This window comes from Cetorhinus maximus, chromosome 11 (genome assembly GCF_964194155.1).
Source record: "Cetorhinus maximus chromosome 11, sCetMax3.hap1.1, whole genome shotgun sequence".
Classification (NCBI taxonomy): domain Eukaryota; kingdom Metazoa; phylum Chordata; class Chondrichthyes; order Lamniformes; family Cetorhinidae; genus Cetorhinus; species Cetorhinus maximus.
The window spans coordinates 98,374,427-98,396,512 of NC_135889.1; the positions used below are offsets into that span (position 1 = coordinate 98,374,427).

Consider the following 22,086-nt stretch of genomic DNA (forward strand, 5'->3'; position numbering starts at 1 on the left):
GGCCCTTACACTTTCTAATTTATAGTCAAGGGCTTACATTCAAAAACTCAATGGCAATAAAACTAAAGCAAGAGGGAGATTGATGCCTGCAGTAGCAGCAGTTGAATCTGATAGACATTCAAGGACCTACAATGAGAACCCAATAAAATCTGTAATTGGGCAGCAACATGACAGGTGAAATTCAATATGGATAATTGTAAGCTCTTTTACATTAGGGAAAAAATGAATGACATATGGATTCTATGAATAGTGTTGACCTATTTTAACATTTAGTTGAAAGAGACCTAACAGTGTCTGTAAACTCGCCGTGGAACATGTTGAGTCACTGTGGTGCACCAATCAACAAAGTCATAATAATACTGCGGATGCTAGAAATCTGAAACAAAAACAAAAAATACTAGAAAAACTCAGCAGGTCCGACAGCATCCGTGGATAGAAAGACAGAGTCAACACCTCGAGTCCGTATGACTTCTTAAGAGCTGGTTAAAGTTATAATGTTAGTCAGAGGACATTTTATAGAAACTGTGCAGTTCTTTGGTCAGTCCACACCTTGAATAAAGAGTGTTTGATTTGTTAATTGAGTCACAGCAGAAAGGTTGGGCTGGATTTTCCAGTCAGCAGCAAAGTAAAACCACTTGCCGCTGACTACACAGAGAATTGCCCACAAAGATCTAGCAAACTCTGTGATGTGGATTACCCCTTTTCCCAATGGCAGTTTAAATCTGGCACCTAGTCATTGAGATCACCAGATGTCTAGCAACAGTGATGACAGAATGCAGGGTAAACAGCCAATCAGATTAGGGCATTTTCATAGACAGCAAATCAGGAAGCACTGATTATCATTCATTTTTAATATACATTTTTAGACAGTGAAATAAATGATACTGATTGCGTTAAGATAGAAGATAACATACCATAAACAAACATTAAAACAAACAAAAATAAACGTGGACTAGTAACCCAGAGGTCCAGGCTAATGATCTGGAGACAAGGGTTCAAATCCTACCATGGCAGCTGGTGGAATTTGAATTCAATTAATAACTTGGAAATAAAAAGTTAACCCCAGTAGTGGGGACCATGAATCCATTGTTGATTGTCATCCTTTGAGGAAGGAAAACTTACCTGATCTGGCCTACATATAAACCCAGACCCACAGCAATGTGATTGACTCTTAACTGCCCTCTGAAGTGGCAAGCCACACAGTTCAAGGGCAATTAGGGACGGGCAGTAAATGCTGGCTTTGCCAGTGATGCCCACATCCCATGTAAGAATAAAATACAGTAAGACTAACGGGGTAAAAGTGACAGTTTTTGTCAATTCACTGATTACTTGGGGATTCCACTCTGGGGGGACCTCAACAGCTCCCCCTCAGGGGAAGTGCAGAATCACTGGCAGCAGTTTCTGGATTTCCATGTCACTTTGCGTGACAGAGGTGCTGTTAGTTTCAGTGGGGTAATGATTGTGAATGCTGACAGTTTTGTTGTCATTATGACTGCAAAATTCAAGCCATTGAAACCAGGAGGCAGTAAAATGAAGAGCCATAATGTTGATTCTGGGAATAAATTATAATGAATGACTCCAGAAATTTAGACTGTTCAACCTTGAAGCGAAGCAACTATGAAGAGTCTATGTAGGAGTATACAAGCTAAATGGTCTAGAAAGGGAAAGAGGATGAACACCATCAGGGCTAAAAACATAGGGCAGGAGTTTATGTCCCGCGGTGGGCGTGCGCCCGACCTGATCAGGCGTAAAATAGCGCGCGATGACCTCAGGCGGGCACTCCAACGTCATCGCGCACTCCCGCAATGTTTTGGTCGGCGGACGTTGGTGAGAGTTGGCAGCGAGTCTGCTGACAATTAAGAGGCCTGTTAAGGCCATTATAGTTTCAATTCACTGCCATTTTTCACTGCATGTCCAACCTTATGGTTGACAGGCAGCCGAATGGTTGACAGGCGGGCGAATCAGCTAGGCGGCCTTTGGACTTTTTAGGAAACCTCATCCATGAGCGGGATAAGGTTTCCGACCAAAAAAAAATGTTTTGAATTTTTTATTTGTGTTTATGTTCATGTGAGTGAGCTCTATGTGGGAACATTTTTTTTCCGATTTTCAAAAGCTTCATGTTTGTTTTTAAAATTCTTCAGCTCCCTGAGGCAGCTCCCTGCCCTCAGCAAGCTTTCAGGCGCACTCCCCCGCACATGTGCAGACTTTAGCGCTCGCCTTCCTCCCGATCCCGCCCCGGCCACGCTGACCTTCTTAGCGTGCCTTTCACGCTGGCTGGCCGTTAATTGGCCGGCCAGTGTGAAATCATGACCACGGGCAGCGGACCGTTTCCCGGCTGCTCCCAGGCCTCCCAGCCACATCCGCCCGATGACCCGAAAATCCTCCCCATGGAGTTAGTTTAGAGACTGGGTGTTTCTAGATGGATGAGCTAAAATGGTCTACTCACGATATTTATCTTGTGATTTTGTGATCTTGTACTTTCAGCTGGAGAGGACTTCTGATTCTTCAATATTTAGTCGATGGCGGGAGGGCAGCAAGCAGTTGTTAGATTGATGGCTCTAAGAAACATTTTGTTCAAGTGGTTTCCCATGCCAATTACTGATCTGATATTATCCTTTGTATGTGAGTTACTTCAGATTATCCTTTCTGAAAATTCCCTCTCGGTCTTGATTATTTCACTCCATTTCTCTTTTCATTGTCATTAAATGCTATCCTGTCATTGTGTATTTTATATTATGCTGCATGCCATCTTCTTTGACAGATTTTTCTTTGCTTTCACCCCTTTTTGCATCTTCTGTTAAGCTAGCTGATTTTGTCAAAATGCTCTGTAACTTTAGTATTCGATTTTCAATATGCCTTATAGCTGTTTTTGGAAATAAATTATACTGGATTTCAATTTTCAATTGCTGTGAGCTCCTATTTACTCCTAATATTGTGGTAGATTTGTAAATCTAGCATAGTGGATAGCCACTTTTCACTAATTACAATGCAATGACTATATTGGTAAGTCTATGGTTTATCCATTTTTTAATTCAATCACGGGATTTGGCCAGCATTTATTGCCCATCCATAATTGCCCTTGAGATAGATGTTGGTGAGCTGCCTGTTTAAACCACTGCAGTCTATTTGTTGTAGGTACACCCACAGTGCTGTTAGGGAGAAAGTTCTAGGATTTTGACCAACAACAGTGAAGGAATGGCAATATATTTCCAAGTCAGGATGGTGAGTGGCTTGGAGGGGGACTTCCAGGTGGTGGTGTTCCCATGTGTCTGCTGCCCTTGTCCTTCTAGATGGTAGTGGTCATGTGTTTGAAAGATGCTGCCTAAGGAACCTTGATGAGTTCTAAGGAGCCTTAGTGAATTCCTGCAGTGCAACTTGTAGATTGTACACACTGCTGCTACAGTGCATTGGGTGGCGGAGGGAGTGAAGGTTTGTAGATAGGGTGCGAATCAAGTGGGCTGCTTTGCCCTGGATAGTGTCAAGCATCTTGAGTTTTGTTGGAGCTGCACCCATCCAGGCAAGTGGAGAGTATTCCATCACACCCCTGACTTGTGCCCTGTAGATGGTGGACAGACTTCGGGGAGTTAGGAGGTAAGTTATGTGCCGCAGGATTCTGAGTCTCTGACCAGCTCTTGTAGCCATAGTATTTGTATGGCTAGTCCAGTTCAGTTTCTGATCAATGGTAACACCTGAATGTTGATAGTAGGGGATTCAGTTATGGTAATGCCATTGAACATCAAGGGGTGATAGTTAGATTCTGTCTTGTTAGAATGGCCATTGCCTGGCACTTGTGTGGTGCAAATGATACTTGTTGCTTCTCAGCCCAATTCTGGACAATATCCAGGTCTTGCTGTATTTGGGCATGGACTGCTTCAGTATCTGAGGAGTCATGAATGGTGTTAAACATTGTGCAATCATCAGCGAACATCCTCACTTTTCACCTTATGATGTCATTAATGAAGCAGCTGAAGATTTTTGGGCCTAGGACACTACGCAGTCAATCAACAAAGTTTATAATTCTCATGGAAATTATCTGTCCAGGTGTAGCCACAGAATCTCATGTGAATGCTTCTCTTCCAACCTTTGTACTATTATGTCTGGTAGCCCCCAAGGATCTCTCCTCACCCTCTCCTATTTCTCATCTATCTGCTACCCTTCGGTGACATCATCCATAAAGCAACTGTTAGGTTCTACATGCACGCTGATGCCACCCAGATCTACCCACTTCTCTGGACCTTTCTATTGCACCTGATTTATCATGATGCTTTTCCCGCATCCAGAATTGGATGCGCAGAAAGATAGACAGTTCCTCCAATTAAATGTTGAGAAGATAAAACACATTGCCTTTGGTTCTTGCCACAAAATTATTCCCTGGCATTCCACTCTCTAGCCATTGTTGGGCTGAACCATATTGGTCACAACCATGGGCTTCCTACTTAACCCTGAGCTGAGCTTCTCTACCCATATCCTCTCCATCACCAATACCGCTTATTCCACTTTAATAATAATGTTTGTCTCCACCTCTGCCTCAACTTGTCTGTGAACTGAAACCCTCATCCATGTCTCTATTACCTCTGGACTAGCTCCCACCTTGTACTCTCAATAAACCTGAACTCTTCCAAAACTGTGCTGCTCGTATCCTAACTCACACCAAATCCCACTCACCCATCAACCCTGTACTCACTGACCTTCCTTGGTTCTTGGGTGGCAAAGCCTTGAATTTAAAATCCTCATTGTTGTTTTCCTATCTTTGTAACCTCCTCCAACCCTTTGAGATCCCTCTGCTCATCAGATCCTAGCCTCTTGCGCATCCCCAATTTTAATTGGTCCACCATTGTTGGCTGTACCTTCAGATACCTAGGCCCTAAGCTTTGGAATTCCCTCTCTAAATGTCTCTGTCTCTCTATCTCTGTCTCCTCTTTTTAAAGTTCTACTTAAAATCTATCTTTTTGCCCAAGATTTTGTCATCCGTCCTAATGCTTCCTTATGTGGCTCGGTGTCAAACTACACTTGAAGAGAGAAAAAAACAGAATTACCTGGAAAAACTCAGCAGGTCTGGCAGCATCGGCGGAGAAGAAGTTCTGTTCTGTTGAAGAGTCATGAGGACTCGAAACGTCAACTTTATTCTTCTGCTGAGTTTTTCTAGGTAATTCTGTTTTGGTTTTGGATTTCCAGCATCCGCAGTTTTTTTGTATTTACACTTGAAGAGCTTTGCTTCTCTAAAGTGACTAGGGATCTACCTTAAAGGTATTGTATTAATGCAATTTGCTGTTATTGTTGTGACACAGTAATTTTTGCATAATTTTACCATGTGCGCTCGTATTTACATTGTTAAGAAAAAGAGATAGTTTAAGTTTAAGTTATATTTGTATTTGTGGGTTAAGAAAACGTCAAGTTGAGTTTTAGTTTCACTTTAAAAGGTGAAACCTGGGATCTAGTTTCATTTTTGAGAGAGACAAGTCTAAAGCTGTTTGTATACCTGCATTTCTAATGAGTTTTATGACCCTCGGGGAGAAGTTAAAGCAAACACCAGAGTAGAAAAAAATCTGCTGTTGCCTAGCAACAGGGGCCCAGAGAGGCAGGACCCACCCACCCACACACACACACAAAAGAAAAACAGCAGTTTGAGTGCAGTTGGAAGAAGGTGCCAGGACAGGCAGGACATGAAAAGGGTCAGATAGCAGGTTCCAAACTAAAGAAGAAAGTCCTCAAAATCCAGGGGAGTGGAACAGGAGAAAGCCCCAAGAAGTCCTTCTAGCCAAAGGAAGGACAGGAACCTGGAAAAGGTCCTGCTAAGTGAAGTTAAGAGTGAGCAGCAGAGGAAGGCTTCAAGCTTAAAGGAAGAAAAGCTTCAAGAAGCAGATTGAAAGTGAGAGGCCAGAAGGTCCAAAGAGACAGCTGAAGGTCTGTAACTCTTTGCTACGGGCGTGTGAGGCAGTGGTGTACTGTTGACAGCTGAGTTGGTGAGAAAGAGTACATGGAAGAAAACGTGAATGCGCGTGGTGACCCGGGGAAAGGAACATCAGAAGGAGAGTTCGAAACCCTGGAGGTGGACTCCTGCGGAAGGCGTCCGAGAGAAAGCGTTGTTTCGGGAGAAGATTCTAAAGCGAGTTCTTAGAGAGCGGAAATTGGAAAGACGGAGTTCAGTGAGATTGGTTGGCTCACAATGTTACAAGCGTCTGGGGGGAGTTGATGAGAGATCCATTGCATCTGTCTGGGGTGGCATCTGTCGCTTGGTTTCAGAGTGTGGTGTGTCTGACTACGGGTCACCTATTGGTTTACATGGACTGTGTACTTACTGTGAACATTAGAGTATAAGATAGCTTTTGTAAAAAGCTCATCAGCTGACTCCTATGACTGCTCAGTAGCTACTCTCCACATATCTAAACAAAAAATCAAAATTAGGATCTATCAAACCGGGATCAGGCTTGTCTGGTAGTAACATCAGTTGGGATTGTAACAACAACATCTGTGATTGGGAGAAGTAAAACTTATTGATGGCATTACGCTGACATTGTGACTGCTGTAGAAAATAATTCACCCCTCATGGTCTCCCAGGCAAAGCTTTTCTTCTTCCTGTTTCTATACAGATATCGTTTGTGTGTCTGCTTGCAGTCCTCTTGATTTCAGAGTGCCGATTGAGAATTTACTTGGGCTGCCAGCAAACTAGCTGAGTCCATAATGGCTTAGAAACATATTCTGGCATGCAGAAGAAATGAGAGCAGCGACGCTAACCCTGCAGCAACAAATTCAAATGTGGAGTTTGCCAGCGTCACTGGTAGAAACTCATATTATTTGAAAATTTACAATAAGCCAAATGACAACATTTATTACACCTGATACAGCAAATACTGCAACCATCATACCATGGAATTAGCTATCAGTAGAAAATATAATCTAAACGTAATTCACCGGTTGTGACTTTTCTTAGCCTAGAAATTCATTCTACAGGCTTAAAACAAGCATCTAAGCGTTCAATATGCTGAACGTGATCCTCCCATTAATTTGATAAAGGCTCCAGTATAGATGTGTAAGTAAAGACCAGGCCTGCATATGCAAACAGAAGGCCTAATGTCTTGTCTGAGATGAGTTCTCAAAATCGAGCTGTGCTGACCAGAGCCTGTTCAGTTCAGGGTAAGCATGCCTACTTGCAGTCTAGACAGTATTTCCAAATGAACAATGAGAGGTTGCCACTAAAAGTTAGATATAAACTTACGTAAATATGGAGCAGAATTTTTCATCCTTGCTCCAAAACGCTCCCAAAGAAATGTTGAAGATTCTGAAGGGACTCGACAGGGTAAAGACTGAGAGGTAATTTTCCCTGGCTGGGGAATCTAGAATAAGGAGCATAGTCTCAGAATAAGAGGCCAATCATTTAAGATTGAGATGAAGAGAAGTTTCTTCACTCGGGGTTTGTAAAATTTTGGAATTGTCTACCCCAGAGTGTTGTGGATGCTCTATCATTGAGTATATTGAAGACTGAGATAGACAGATATTTTGGTCTCTCAGACAATCGAGGGATATGAGGAACAAGAGGGAAAATGAAATTGAAGCAGAAGATAGGCCATGGGGCTGAATGTCTAATCTTGAACAATTTCTTATGTTTTTATATTCTTAAGACCTTTTCCAACCACTGCTCAGCCACAACATAGTAATTTCTCGGCAAGACAAGACCAAGGTCCATCTAGTTGACCTTCTACCATCTTGGAAGATGAACTATACAGTATTAATGGAGATGTTGACTGCAGCAGACCCAGGCTGCAGGATTTCTGCTGGAGCCTGGAATTAAGATAAGTAAGGCAGGATCGCTGGGACCATTTGGGGAGGTCGCAGCGAGAGTTAATTTTTAGGAATGGTGGTGGTCTTCACCCATGCATAGCCTGTGCCTTCGGCCATTCTCTCTGAGACTTGTGTCCTTATTTGTTACCTCTAGTAGCAGTCACCTAATATATAGGCTAAATTAAATGGTTGGAGTTAAATAAGATAGGTCAAGTTCTCCCTTCACTCCTATTGTACCAATGAAAGAAACCCTGAGAGAGAGAGAGAGAGTCAGGTATTTAGTAAATAATTTAGATAGAAACAGGATATCTCATGTTTTAATTTCCGCTCAAATAATTCAGTGGCTGGATGATAAGACATTTAATAGGGTTCACATGGAGCACCTTGGAAGAATGTAAAAATAAACCTATTAATGGCATAACATTTACAAAGCAACACAATTCGAAAGATTGGCATTTCTTTGAATTACTATGGCCCTAGATAAAGTGTTTTGATCACAATCATTATTTTAAGAAGGATTCTGTTAATGATGAAGTCTGTAATCATGACAGGAGTAAAATTGCAGATGTGTTTCAGAATCAAGTTTCTCACTGTATCTCAACCCTATCATCCAGCATGGAAGGAGTCCATCAGTCCATCATGCTTGAGCTTTGGTAAAGCTATTCAGTTAATCCCAGTTCTTTCCCCAGAACCCTATAGCTTTTTGGCCTTCTGGTATATGTCCAATTTTCTTTTGAATATTACTATTGAATCTGCTTCCACCACCTGTTTAGGCAATGCATCCCCCAGATCTATGTAAAGAAGTGTTTCCTCATTTCACATCTGGTTCCTATGAACCATATGCCTGTCCACCTCATCTTTTTGTATCCTCCTGCTATTACTATCTTCCATGCTGTTTACACATTTCCAATTTTTGTGTCATCTGCAAACATTGAGATTTGTACCCTGTACATCCAAGTGTATGTCGTTAATACAAATCAAAAAAAGGAGTGGTCCTAATACGACCCTCTGGGAAGCAGAAACCCATATACTTTCCTCCAGTCTGAACAATGACTATTCCCCATTACTCTCTGCTTTCTGCACCTTAGCCAATTTTACATCCAAACTGTCCCTGTAATTTTAATCCTATAGATTTTAACTTTGCTAACAAGCTTTTGCTATTGACAGCATTACATGTTGTTTGCAAAATCCCTTTTGAAGTTTCATATCCACGGCATTAACCTCAATACACTCATCAACCCTCTCCATTTTGAAAAGGGGTGTAATTTTGCAATCCAAAGTGCTCTGGCACCTCTAAGAAGCTTCGGAAGATTGTGACCAGAGCTTCCACAACTGCCAGCTTTTAAAGTATTATCTATATTTATCTTTATCTATTTTTATTCTATCCAATATTGTTACAACTACCTTCTTTAATGCTACATAGGCAGCATTCTCTTCCACTGTGCCTTCAGCCTCCATGAGCTTTTCTTTGTTCCTAATCAGTTCCAACCATGCCTTTGACTACCCTTTTCCTGTTTTGTGAAAAACTTTAGGGTCCCTTTTCATGTTGGCTGCTGATATATTCTCATACTCTGCTTTCGCCCCTCTCATTTTATTTTTAGATCTCCCCTGTACTCTTGTGTTTAGCTTGGTTTTCTACTCTATTATCTGTTACATTTGACATAAATCTTTTTTTTCTGTTTAATTTTCATTTCTTTATTTTTAGCTATCCAGGGAACACCAGCTTTGGATACCCTTCCTTTCCTCCTTGTGGGAATGAGTCTATTCTATACCCAAATTATCTTCATCTTGAACGAGTCGCCTTGCCCAGGTATCTGAATCCCTCCCTCCTGCAACATTTATCTGGCCACAAATCCTGTTTTATCCTACTTTTCCTATGCTTACAAGAGTGGCACTGAGAGTAATTCAGAGATTATTATCTTTGAAGTTCTGGTTTTTAAATCCCGCCCCCCCCATACCCATTGAAACTCTTGACTGCAGGACCTTGACCCTTTTCTGATATCATTGATTTGTACATGGACCACAGCCCCTTTTTGTTCCCCTTCCCATCTCAAAGCATTCTGCACCCTCTTCAATGATGTCTCATGGTAGGTATACTGAATTAAATGTATCAATTGACATTGCAGTGACCGTAAAATTTTAAATGGTAGGACGTGCACATGTCATTGTTCAGCATGCCTTTAATGGAATGAAGAGATGTGTGCCAGATAGGTATGAAATGGACGTAATTGCTATTTCACATGCATTTTCTGAAGCCTTTTGTTAGCTGTCAGAAGTTGTGATTTATCCCAAAAAGCTTTACTAACCATCATGCGACCCAGTGAAAATTGTTCAGTCAAATTAATTCACAATGGAAAAAAATGTTAGAGCGAAAGGATGTGTTTTCAAAGGATCTAAAACCTGGTTTTCTCTCGCACTGTCAGATTAAAACGTTCAGACAGTCTATTCTAACGGCCATTGTATGAAGCGTTATAGTAAAGCACGAATTGTAGCAAGATTCCAGAATAAGGTGCACCATTAAACTATTAACAGATAATTCTTAATCGAAGATGGAAGTGATACAAGATAGTTCAGTGTCATGTCAATGACAGATCCAGTAGTTTAAATTTTTTTTATATATGATCCTGGCACAGCGCAGCATGACCGCAAATTTAAATATATTGGGCTGTGGGGTGCGTCAAAGGTGTTCCCTTCTGCAGGAGTCAGCTTCATAGCTGGATGGTCCTCCACACTAGGCCAGTTCTCACCTGCGGTTCCACATAGCTGCTTGTTCACGTCAGCGGCCACACCCGGGTAACCGTTCACAGGCCAAACCAAGTGAGGGTATCACACAGGCCAGTGGCCACATGTGAGAACGAATGCCTATCTGGAACCACCATTTCTCAATTGCACAAAAAAAGCTGCTTTGACAGATGTAACAGTGGAAATGGTATTGCTTTACAAGTACTGAAAGCATCGTGGCACAAGCTGTGTGGACAGCTGTAAATTTCATCGGCATGAACGCAGAGGGTGCTGCAGATCATCCACTGCCGTCGGTCACATCTTCAGTCAACTTCAATTCAGGCTCAGCCTTGAGGAACAGCTATTCTCTGAAGATAACCCAAGTGACGATGTTGAAGTGGCAAAGTCAAGCTGCAAATCAACAGTTCTGGAAGCTGCCAATGATGTCCTGGGAACACACCAAGATCAGTTTGATGAAAACGATGATCAAATTCAGGAACTGTTATGGGAGAATATGCAGCATGTCTGGGAAACAAAGATACAGGCACTGCTAAGAAATCTCTCCAGGAGACCAAAAGGAACCTGCAAAAGAAACTGTGTAGGATGCAAGATGCATGGTGGGCCAAACAAACCAGAGAACTTCAAGTCTATGTTGATCAGCACGACATTAGACTGTGTTTGGTCCTCCCTCACATGGCTACTCACCTATTCTCAGCACTGATGGGGAATCTCCCCTGACTGACAGGACAGTTAACAAAGAGCTACGGACTCGAAACGTCAACTGTATTCCTTTCTGCAGACGCTGTCAGACCTGCTGAGTTTTTCCAGGTATTCTTGTTTTTGTTTCAGATTTCCAGCATGCGCAGTATTTTGCTTTTATTTTAGTTAACAAAGAGCACTGGGCTGAGTAGTTTAGGGGTGTGCTTAGCGGTCCATTCACTGTAAATGGGATAGGTGTAAACACACTACCAAACAGGCCCAATTGTGAAAACCTGGGCAGCAAATGCTCTGTTATAGAGGTTGACAAACCCTCAGATCCCTATCCTACAGGAAAGCTCCAGGCTCAGATGGAATTCCACGAGAAATTTGCAAATTTGGGGGAATCCAGCTAGTAGTCAAACTCGCACAATTATTTCACAGAATGTGGGATCGACAAACCATGACTCAGGCATGCCATGATTTTCCTTTGTACATTGAACAATGACAAAAACCTGTGTCTGACAAGCACAGAGGAAGGTCGCCACTTGTGATGGCTGTCAAGATTCTTGCAAAAGTTCTACTCGTAAGAAACATAGTAGAACTGTGGCATGATTTTCATCCTTTGGCAAATGCAAGAGAAATGCCACAGATGGGACTCTTATTGTGGGTTTGTTGACCTGACGAAGGCCTTTGACACAGTAATTAGAGGCCTTGAGGAAAGTCTTAGCCTAACTTGGATGTCTTGATGGACCTTGATACACCATGATGGAATGATGTCCAGAGTCACTGACTGTGCTGAATACACTGACCCCTTTGATGAAACAAGTGTTGTGAAGCAGCGGTATGTCACGGCCCCTATGCTCTTCACTATATTCTTTGCTGCCATACTTTCTGGGGCATTTGGTGGAAATGTTGATGGAATATCCAATTTGGAACAGATGGTAATCTTTTCAACTGAGATGACTGAAATCCTCAACTAAGGTATTAGAGATGATGATACGGGAATTGCTGTTTGCCAATGAGCGTGCCCTCAGGTCAGACTGTGAGTATGGCCTTCAAAGAAGTGTGGACTGTTTTCAAAAGCTACTAACAACTATGGGCTAACCATCAACTTAAGGAAGACTGAGATACTCCACAAACCAACATCAAATTTTGACTAGACCTCACCTTCTGTAACTATCAATGATACAAACCTGAAGGCTTGCCCACTTATCTCAAAAACGCAATCTCCAGAAATGTCTTCATTGACAATGGGGTAGCAAGTAGAATTGCCAGAGCAAGCTCAGTATTTTCTCATTTATGCAAGGAACTGTAGAGGAAATAAGGTATCAAACATACAACAAAACTTGCTGTGTACAAAATTATCACAATACCTACACTTCTATATACTTGTGAGACATGGACTACCTACTCCAAACATATGGGCCTCAAATGGGAGGACAAACTTCCCAACACTGAAGTACTTCAAAGAGCAGAAATGTCTGGAATTGAAGCACTCACCGTCAGAGCCCAACTCAGATGGAGTGGACATGAAGTACATATGACTCATGATAAAATCCCTAAGGCAGTTATATATCCACGACTTAAACTTGGGCCACCTGTGATTCAGGGATTCCTTGAAAGCGAACGCAGGAAATGTGGCTTGTCTACCATGGACTTGGAGAAAAATGCACAAGGCTGAACTACCTGGGGAGCAATCTCAATTAATGGTATTGTTTCCTTCAAACTGCAAAGAATACAGGCAGCTAAGGACAAAAGGAAAACTAGAAAGGTCAGGCAGTAACCCCCCTCCCAAAAGAAAAGATGATTCACTCTTGCCCACACTGTGGAAAACCATGCAGGTCTGCACTGGAGCTTCACAGCTATATTAGAACACACAACAGATGACCCTACACATGCAAGAAATGGCCATCCTCAATAACAAAGGGAAATTTAAATGGATTAATTCCAGAAATTTTGCCTCTCAAGATATAATTAGAGGCGGAATGTTAGTACGAAAGTTAGGGAATCTGTTAAGATCTCAATTATATTAAGATTTACTTAGACTTACCAGCTCCCACATCTAGAGAAAATAGGCAGGAACTGTTTCCACTGGCAGGAAGGCCAATAACCAGAGAGTACAGATTAAACATTCTGGAATTGGCAAAAAAAAAGTAGAGTGAATGAGAAGTGTTTTTTTAAACACAGCACATTGATTATGATCTGCTTGAAAGGGTGGTAGAAATAGGTTCAAGTGTAACTTTTCAAAGAGGATTGTACATATACTTGTAAAGAAGAAAAAAAACTAGAATTATTGGGAAAGAACAGAAAAGTGGAACTAATTGCTGGCTCTTTTAAAGAGATAACATAACCTTGATGGATTGAATAGCCTCTTCCTGTGCTTTAAAATTCTATGATTAGATACATTAAGAAAAGCTGATTAATCAGTCACTTATGATTATTTGTGACACAATTGCAGAACAGTTTTGCTGCCTCGAGGTATGGAGTACAAGGTGCAGACTTAGGGTCACAGCATTGTAGTCCTGAGTGACACATATTCAGATCAAACGTGGAGGCTTGCAAGTTCTGTCTTTATTTCTAATAAATAATCCTTGTAGGTGGATAACATAAACTAGCTTATGTCAAGCAGATGACTTTGCAAACAACTGATGTTTTGCCAGCCACGCCAGCTGTGTTGAATTCGGTATTTGATGTTTTGGCCTGAATTTTCCCAGAATTGCACTAAGTGCGGTAGCGGGTGGGTAAAATGGATTCCGACCTGCTGATGAAAATGGCAGGTTTTCAAGCTGTATCATCCCAAGTCTGCCTCATTACATATTCACTCCCGTGAATCAGGTCGTTTCCATGGCGGGCAGGCTCTCATTTGCCCACTCGCCATCACCCCGAAGTTGCATCATGCTGGCCGCCATCTTTAAAAGGCAGCTGCCTGCAAAGCGCTCATCGCCACCGGCCCACCACCACTGCCTGAGAGACATGGCCAGCGAAGGAAAAAAGACTGCAGCTCCCCGCTTCAACAGCGGGTCCCTTGAGTGACTGTTGGATGCTGTGGAGGCCGCTGGGATGTGCTCTATCCCCGCTCTGGCCGCAGGATGGGTACAATGTCACCAACCTGTCTTGGGAAGTGGTGATCAGTGCAAACGCCCTGCAGAGGAAGACAGCCACCCAGTGCCACAATAGAATTAATGATCCCCTCCGTTCTGCCAGGGTAAGTCACTCTTTTCATTACTTCCAACTCCCACACTCACAAACCCATCACACATCCACAGGGCCCTCACTCACTGCCAGTGCAAGGGACATCACCATTCACTCTTTCACACACACCGTTATTGTCCCCATCATGTCCATGGGACCACTCACCACCCACACAGGCCAGGCGTACTTATCATCTTGCCCAGCAGGAGTCCTGATACACTCTCCCCATCTCTACCCACACAGGACAAACTGGCTCACAATAGGGGGTAAAAGTCGTAGACAGGTGGAGGGATGCCGGAAATCAAAGTTCTGACAGAATTTGAAAACAAAGCCATCCAGCTGGCCAGCATTGACCGGGACCAGTCCTGTGCTGATGGTGAGGTCGGCGCTGCTCTACCAAGTGAGGATCCAGCAGTGCAACATCCATCAGACAACCATGCTGTGAGTGATGCATCCTCTTTCACAGGCCACTGCCATGCACTAATGATCTCCCCTTGCTTTCGCAGGCACATCTGGGAAGCAGCCGACAGAGTCCACGACCCAGAGCCTCCAAGTAAGCTGCGAGAAAACCTCCGAAGAGGAATCTGAAGGCACCCTCCCTGAAGTCCCGTCACAGCGCTCACCCACACCCTCCACCAGCGCAGAGACACACACCTTGGTGGGACCTAGCTTTAGAGTAGCCTCGGGACCACAATCTAGTGAGCATATAGCACTTTTGGATCCACAGCAGGCGGAGGCAGGGACTTCCCAGGTCCCCGGCACTCGGAGGACTCCTGGTGGCCAGAATATTGCTGAGTCCGGGTCAGATGACAAGCCTCTGGGCTTGGTCATATCACAGATGCTGGAGCTGTAGGAAGGGATGTCCGCTGCACTCCTCAGATTGCAAGGCACGATGGAGGAGTCCATCCGTCTTCAGGCTGAGGTGATAGCACCAGCATTGCAATGCACCGAGGTCAACACTGGCAGGATGGCAGCCACCATGCAGGTGCTGGTCCAGGACGCCACTGCTGCGCGGGCTTAACTCCATTGCTGATGGCATAGTTGGCCTCTAACAGTGTGTACGCGAGAGGGGTGCTGGGCAGCTCGATCTCACTCCAGTTACCCATTTTGCTCATGGAGTCAGCCAGGGGACCTCGGACACCCATAGGGAGGAGGATCAGCAGGTGCACACTCTGGGGCCATCCATCCAGGTGACTCTGGGAGTGACCGGCCCATCTGACTCCCCTCTTCCTGTGACCTCAGCATCTTCAGCTCCACAGGCCGAGGAGGGTGCCAATGCCACACAGCAGGACCCTGAAAGCAGGCCGGGGCCCTCCAAGTCTCGGCCCGCCAGAGGACGCCTGTGAAAGTCATCACAGACAGGGCGTCACAGTCAGCAGGCTGCCTCCACCTCCACTGTGGATGTCCAGGGAGCACCAAGACCTAGCAGCAGGGTTAGGAAAGCTAAGGAGAATTAGTTGCACAGTCTGGGCTTGGGCGTTAATCACTTGTACATAATGTTCCCTATTGTCAATAAACTCCTAAGAATGTCTCCCTGCCTGTGACTCCTTGTTCTGATGAGCAGCGGTCTTGTCATTCAGATGTGAAACCTTTCTGCACAAGATAAAGGCAGGTGTTTCAGTCCAGGGCCTCTTCCCTGTGCTCTGTGCAGCCTTCAGACCAAATTGATGGTCCAGCCTCACACTCACTGGAAACATTACTGATGCCTGCACCTCGGTGGTGCTGCTCATTGCTGCCAGAATGTAGTGGGCAGGCACCACAGAGTTCTCTCATTTTTGCTGTGTGCTCTTAGCACCTTTTAAGGTGGGGCTGGCCCCCATCACACCAGCACCTGTGACCAGTGATGCTGTGCACCAGCTCCCGAAGGGCTGAGGTGCTGAAGGTGGGCACAGCATCGGATGCATCTAAAGTTTCATGGCTGAGTCTCTGAGATGGCCCTGATCATGGAGCTCAAGCGAGCTGCCCTCGGCCAGACAGGAGTCAGACATTCTCAGAGGCCATGTGAAGATCAATGGAGTGTCCTCACTGCATGCTGTCACCATCCTCCTGCGATCAAGCAACTATTCGGGCCTCCACTGCGCCTCCATGACAGGAGTGTTCTCACAGAGGGTATTGGCGCTGCCATAAGTAAGACTGGAGTCAAACATTCACAGCTGCAATGCGAGGATCTATGGGGATGCCTCACTGCATGTCGTCATCATCCTCCACAAATCTGGCAGCTATGAGGGCCCCCCCGAGTGCGCCTGCCTCGTTTAGTCAGCGCGAGAGCCTCATCCCTGTCGTCGTCACCACCAAGGACCCCCTCATCCTCATCCCCATCAGCGTCATCCTCATCAGAGGAGACGTGCAGCTCCTCCATCTCCTCAGCCAATTCCTCACCCCATTGCAGCTCCAGGTTGTAAAGGGTGCAGCAGACAATGACGATGCGTGACACCCTCTACGGACTGTATTGCAGGGCTCCACCAGACTGGTCTAGGCATTGGAACCACATCTTCAGCATTCTGATGGTCTTCTCCACCGAGTTGCGAGCTGCTGCATGAGCCTCATTATAGCGTCGCTCTGCTGCAGTCTGAGGCTGCCACACGGGTGTCATCAGCCACGGCCTCTGCGGGTAAGCCTTGTACCCAAAAAGCCATCCCTGCAGCCTCTGTGGATCCTGGAAGACTGCAGGGATCTGCGAGTGACTCAGGATGTAGGCGTCGTGCACACTCCCTGGAAACCGTGCGCATACCTGCAGATGCATTTCTGGTGGTCACATACCAGCTGCACATTCAGTGAATGGAAGACCTTGTGGTTGATGAAGTCCCCCGAGTATAGCGACGGAGACCTGAGCACCACATGAGTGCAGTCAATCGCAAACTGCACTTGTGGGAATCCCGAGATCAGGGCGGATCCAATGGCCCTTGCATCCTGGCTGTCCCGGTCTCGGGCAAAATGCACAAAGTTGTGTGCCATGGAGAAGATGGCATCTGTGACCTCATGGATGCATTTGTGGGTGGAGGATTGTGAAATCCCACAGAGGTCACCTGTGGAGCCCTGAAAGGAGCCACTGGCATAGAAATTGAGCACCACAGTCACTTCACAGCCACTGGCAATGGATGGCCTCCATGTCCCCTTGGCGCCAAGACCTGCAGTAAGCGGCAGATGTGAGCCACCAGGTCCCTAGACATGTGTAGTCATCAGCGACACTGGATCTTGGGTCATCTACAGGAGTGGCAGGAGGGGTCTACAGACCCCGGGTGTCACTAGACGCCGACCAGCCACGGCTCGCTGTCGCTCCTGAGCAGCGTGTGCGGGAGCCCCTGCTGCCCCTTCTTCATGATATTGCTATTCCTGCCTTTGCGCAGCCAGGTGCCTCAGTTGCTCTCTCCTCCATCTTCCACGGTCTCTGTAGGCCATCAGGCATACAGCTAGGTCACCAGGGTCCATGATCCTGACGTGGTGCTCCTGCAGCATGAAAGAGAGAGAGAGAGATGTGGTTATCATGGCTGTACTTAGTACCTACCCTGACCCTGTTTGACAGCCCCTTAATGCTTCCCGGAGAATGCTGGTCAACCCTCGGATGGCCAGAGATGAGTGCACTGCATGGCTGTCCTGTCAACCTGCGACATGGGGGACACTGGTCCAAACCGGGATGCTGAGATTGCAAGGGGCTGTGAGCGCCTCCGGCAGTGACTGTTACATGGCCAGCATTGGCGAAGAGATTGTACAACATGTGTAGTCCAACTGCTCCGCAGTCCAATGAAGTGGTAGTGGACTCGAAGTCTGTGCTGGGGGGGGTGGTGGTGGGGTAAGGTATGGAGCGCTTGGTGGACCTTTGGTGCATCCACGATGCTTGCATGGGCAGGCAGGCTAGGAGCATGTCCCCAGTCATATCACTGTGGCTGCGCCTGATCTGCCTTACTTGCAGAGGCATGGTCAGTTTATACAGGTGTCCCTAATTCCTCGCTTACCCTGCCCCCCCACCTCGATTGCCTGTGTGCGGGATGCAGCGCCAGGGCAGCACTTGATTCCAGCCCCCCCCACCACAGCAGTCACCTCCGAGGCTGGCCAGCACTTGCCCTCAGACACCCCCCACCCCTCAGCAGTCGCCTCCGGGGCCAGGCATCAGTTCCCCCCCGCCAACCCAACCCCCCGGCACCCCTGAGGCTTGTAAACAATGGGTGAGCTGTGGTGAACACTGCTACTCATTCATCTCAGTTCCCCCAAAGTGAAGGCCACCCAGTACACGTCGCCTGTGTGCTGTTGTGAAACACATTAGCATGCTTTCCCGCCGACGTGGACGGATGATACAGCGGGGTTCCAAGAGCCTGGCGGGGTGTCCTTTTTAAATATATGCTAATATATTACAATTAGCTCCCCGCGGCCCGCCATCGGCGGGCTGAGCGGAAGATCGCGACCTGCCTTCACGCCATCGTGAAGTGGGTCCCGCCATGTTTTCCACGCACGCCACTTATCACGCCTGCTGCCAGCAGGCTTGGAAAATTCCACCCTTGGTGTTTTGAATGAAGTAGTGATATTAAATGTTTCAAGAAAAACATGCTAGATATACAAAGGGTATGGTATATCATGACTTGAAAGCAAAAGCCAGATCTGACTTAGTACATACGGTATTTACAGCTTTCTATTTCACAGGTGCTAAAAAGGAAGAAACTGCATTGATGAATGGACTAACTGTGAACTTGCATCTCCTGCTGGTGAGAAGTCATTTTTACTACACTTCATCTTGAAAAATCATGTAATTAGACTCCAATACTTGGAAGAACTCGTACATGGTAATGACTTGCATTACAATCGTTTTTTCTTTTTGTTACACTGTGCATCATGTGGAGGTCACCTACCCAACTGGGAAAAAATTACAGGAATGTTTGTCTCAGCTACCTTTTATGTGATTCAATTTTGGTGAGATTAAAAACAGTTCAATGAAAACATAAGAGTACAGAAAGACTATTGCCTCCTAATGCCATAACACAATATGCACCCCGTGCAGAATTAAAACCCAGACATGACCTGTTGTTATCAATTGCATTGGTACATATCCTTCAGAATTAGAAATAACCATGAAAGACCACCGAATGCAGTCTTCTAAAAAATAATTCGCTTTTTTCTTTTATCAATTTTCTCCTTTTCCCCATTTTATTCTTCTCCTTTGTCTTCCAATATTGCAAAATTCTTCTCTCTCTTTCTTTCTCTTTTTCTCCCAAGTACAATTCTGATAATTATATGACAGTAAGGACATCCAGGTAAAGGAAGCAATGGAGAAAGGGGCAACAAACTAACACCTAGCTTAAGACATGGGAACTGTGAGGTGACACTGAAAAGTCTGGAGATGTTTACTGTTGCGACGTTGGTAAGATTTTAGAGTCCATTATTAAGGATGAGATTTCAGAATACTTGGAAGTGCATGGTAAAATCGGGCAAAGTCAGCATGGTTTCATCAAGGGGAGGTCATGCCTGACAAATCAGTTATAATTCTTTGAGGAAGTAACAAGCAGGTTAGACAAAGGAGAGCCAATGGATGTTATCTACTTGGACACCCAGAAGGCCTTTGACAAGGTGCCGCACAGGAGGCTGCTCAGTAAGATAAGAGCCCATGGTGTTAGAGGCAAGGTACTAGCATGGATAGAAGATTGGCTGTCTGGCAGGAGGCAGAGAGTGGGGATAAGAGGGTCCTTCTCAGGATGGCGGCCGGTGACTAGTGGAGTTCCGCAGGGGTCAGTGTTGGGACCACAACTTTTCACTTTATACATTAATGATCTAGATGAAGGAACTGAGGGCATCCTGGATAAGTTTGCAGATGATACAAAGATAGGTGGAGGGACAGGTAGTATTGAGGAGGCGGGGAGGCTGCAGAAGGATTTGGACAGGTTAGGCGAAAGGGCAAAGAAGTGGCAGATGGAATACAATGTGGGGAAGTGTGAGGTCATGCACTTTGGTAGGAAGAATAGAGGCATAGACTATTTTCTAAATGGGGAGAGAATTCAGAAATCTGGAGTGCAAAGGGACTTGGGAGTCCTAGTCCTGGATTCTCTTAAGGTTAACTTGCAGGTTGAGTCGGTAGTTAGGAAGGCAAATGCAATGTTGGCATTTATTTCGAGAGGACTAGAATATAAAAGCAGGGATGTGCTGCTGAGGCTTTATAAGGCTCTGGTCAGACCACATTTAGAATATTGTGAGCAATTTTGGGCCCCGTATCTCGGGAAGGATGTGCTGGCCCAGGAGAGGGTCCAGAGGAGGTTCACGAGAATGATCCCAGGAATGAAAGGCTTAACATATGAGGAACATTTGAGGACTCTGGGTCTATACTCGATGGAGTTTAGAAGGATGAGGGGGGATCTGATTGAAACTTAGAGAATACTGAAAGGCCTGGATAGAGTGGACGTGGGGAAGATGTTTCCATTAGTAGGAGAGACTAGGACCCGAGGGCACAGCCTCAGAGTAAAGGGAAGACCTATTAGAACAGAGATGAGGAGAAACTTCTTTAGCCAGAGAGTGGTGAATCTATGGAATTCATTGCCACAGAAGGCTGTGGAGGCCAAGTCATTGAGTGTATTTAAGACCGAGATAGATAGGTTCTTGATTGGTAAGGGGATCAAAGGTTACAGGGAGAAGGCGGGAGAATGGGGTTGAGAAACTTATCAGCCATGATTGAATGGCGGGGCAGACTCGCTGGGCTGAATGGCCTAATTTCTGCTCCTATGTCTTATGGTCTTATGGACATGGCAGATGATGTGTGCCAGGTGGACCAAATCCACAAGGAAAACTTGGTCGCATTATCACAATGGTTCTGCAATTTGTATTTATTATGAGAAGGTGTGTGCACTGAATTCAGAAGTACTGAGTTCACCAAGGCTTTCAGAGATTTCAAAAATTAAATTTAAAAATTTGTTAACAAAATAAAATATTTCATGCACATACATAAGACTACAATTACTTACTAAATGACCTGATTCCCATTTACACACCCCCTTTAAGGCAACTGTCCAAAATAGATTTTAGATTTAAAACAAAACCAGCAAATTAACACAATACACACTTGACAATGGAATTCCAAATGGCTTCCCCAACTTCAGTCAATTTATATAACAGACTTAAGCACAAATGGCTGGAGGCTTCTTGAAGGCTGTTTCACACACTCCTGATAGATCATACATGGCCCTCTTCTTACATAGCCTTTCATTCTCCTTTATATATCTTTCTCTCTCTTTAATATGTAAATTTTGTTGTTCCATATATCTTTGAAACTATCTTCCTCAAAATATAAAAACTTTCATGTTACCAATATTGTCAGTAACCTTTGGGAAAAACAAACACATTCCTTAGCCTTGCTTATCTGCCTAGTTGTAAGCAGACTAATATCCTTTTGAAATCCAATCAATCCCTTCATTTATCGGAAAAAAATGCAAATTCCTTCACACAGTACATGCTAAGCCAGCATTTATGTTTACTCATTAGCATCTCAAGCACATTTCTACACCTAGCTTCTTTTGATGATTTCAAGCTTGAAGTCTACTTGATTCCAAATGTAATTAAATCAAACAGATAGATCCACCTATACTTACACCGATAAACCTACTTCACAATAAACCAGAAAAATATTATGAAAATGATTATACTTTTGTCACATTTCTCAGGAAAGGCTGCACGAATTGAAGATTCTTATGGGAATAGTTAAATTGTACCAAGAGTTTGCCA

The 22,086-nt window shown here is 44.7% G+C and overlaps 1 protein-coding gene across 2 annotated transcripts in view; it reads left to right on the forward strand.

The window, feature by feature from the left end:
* Window positions 1-22,086, forward strand: part of kynu (kynureninase) — a 179,092-nt gene that overhangs the window by 58,579 nt on the left and 98,427 nt on the right. For both annotated transcript variants that reach the window (XM_078552495.1, XM_078552496.1), the window contains exon 5: window positions 19,027-19,088. In XM_078552495.1, coding sequence (XP_078408621.1) covers window positions 19,027-19,088 — 62 coding nt within the window. The remainder of the gene's footprint in view (window positions 1-19,026; window positions 19,089-22,086) is intronic.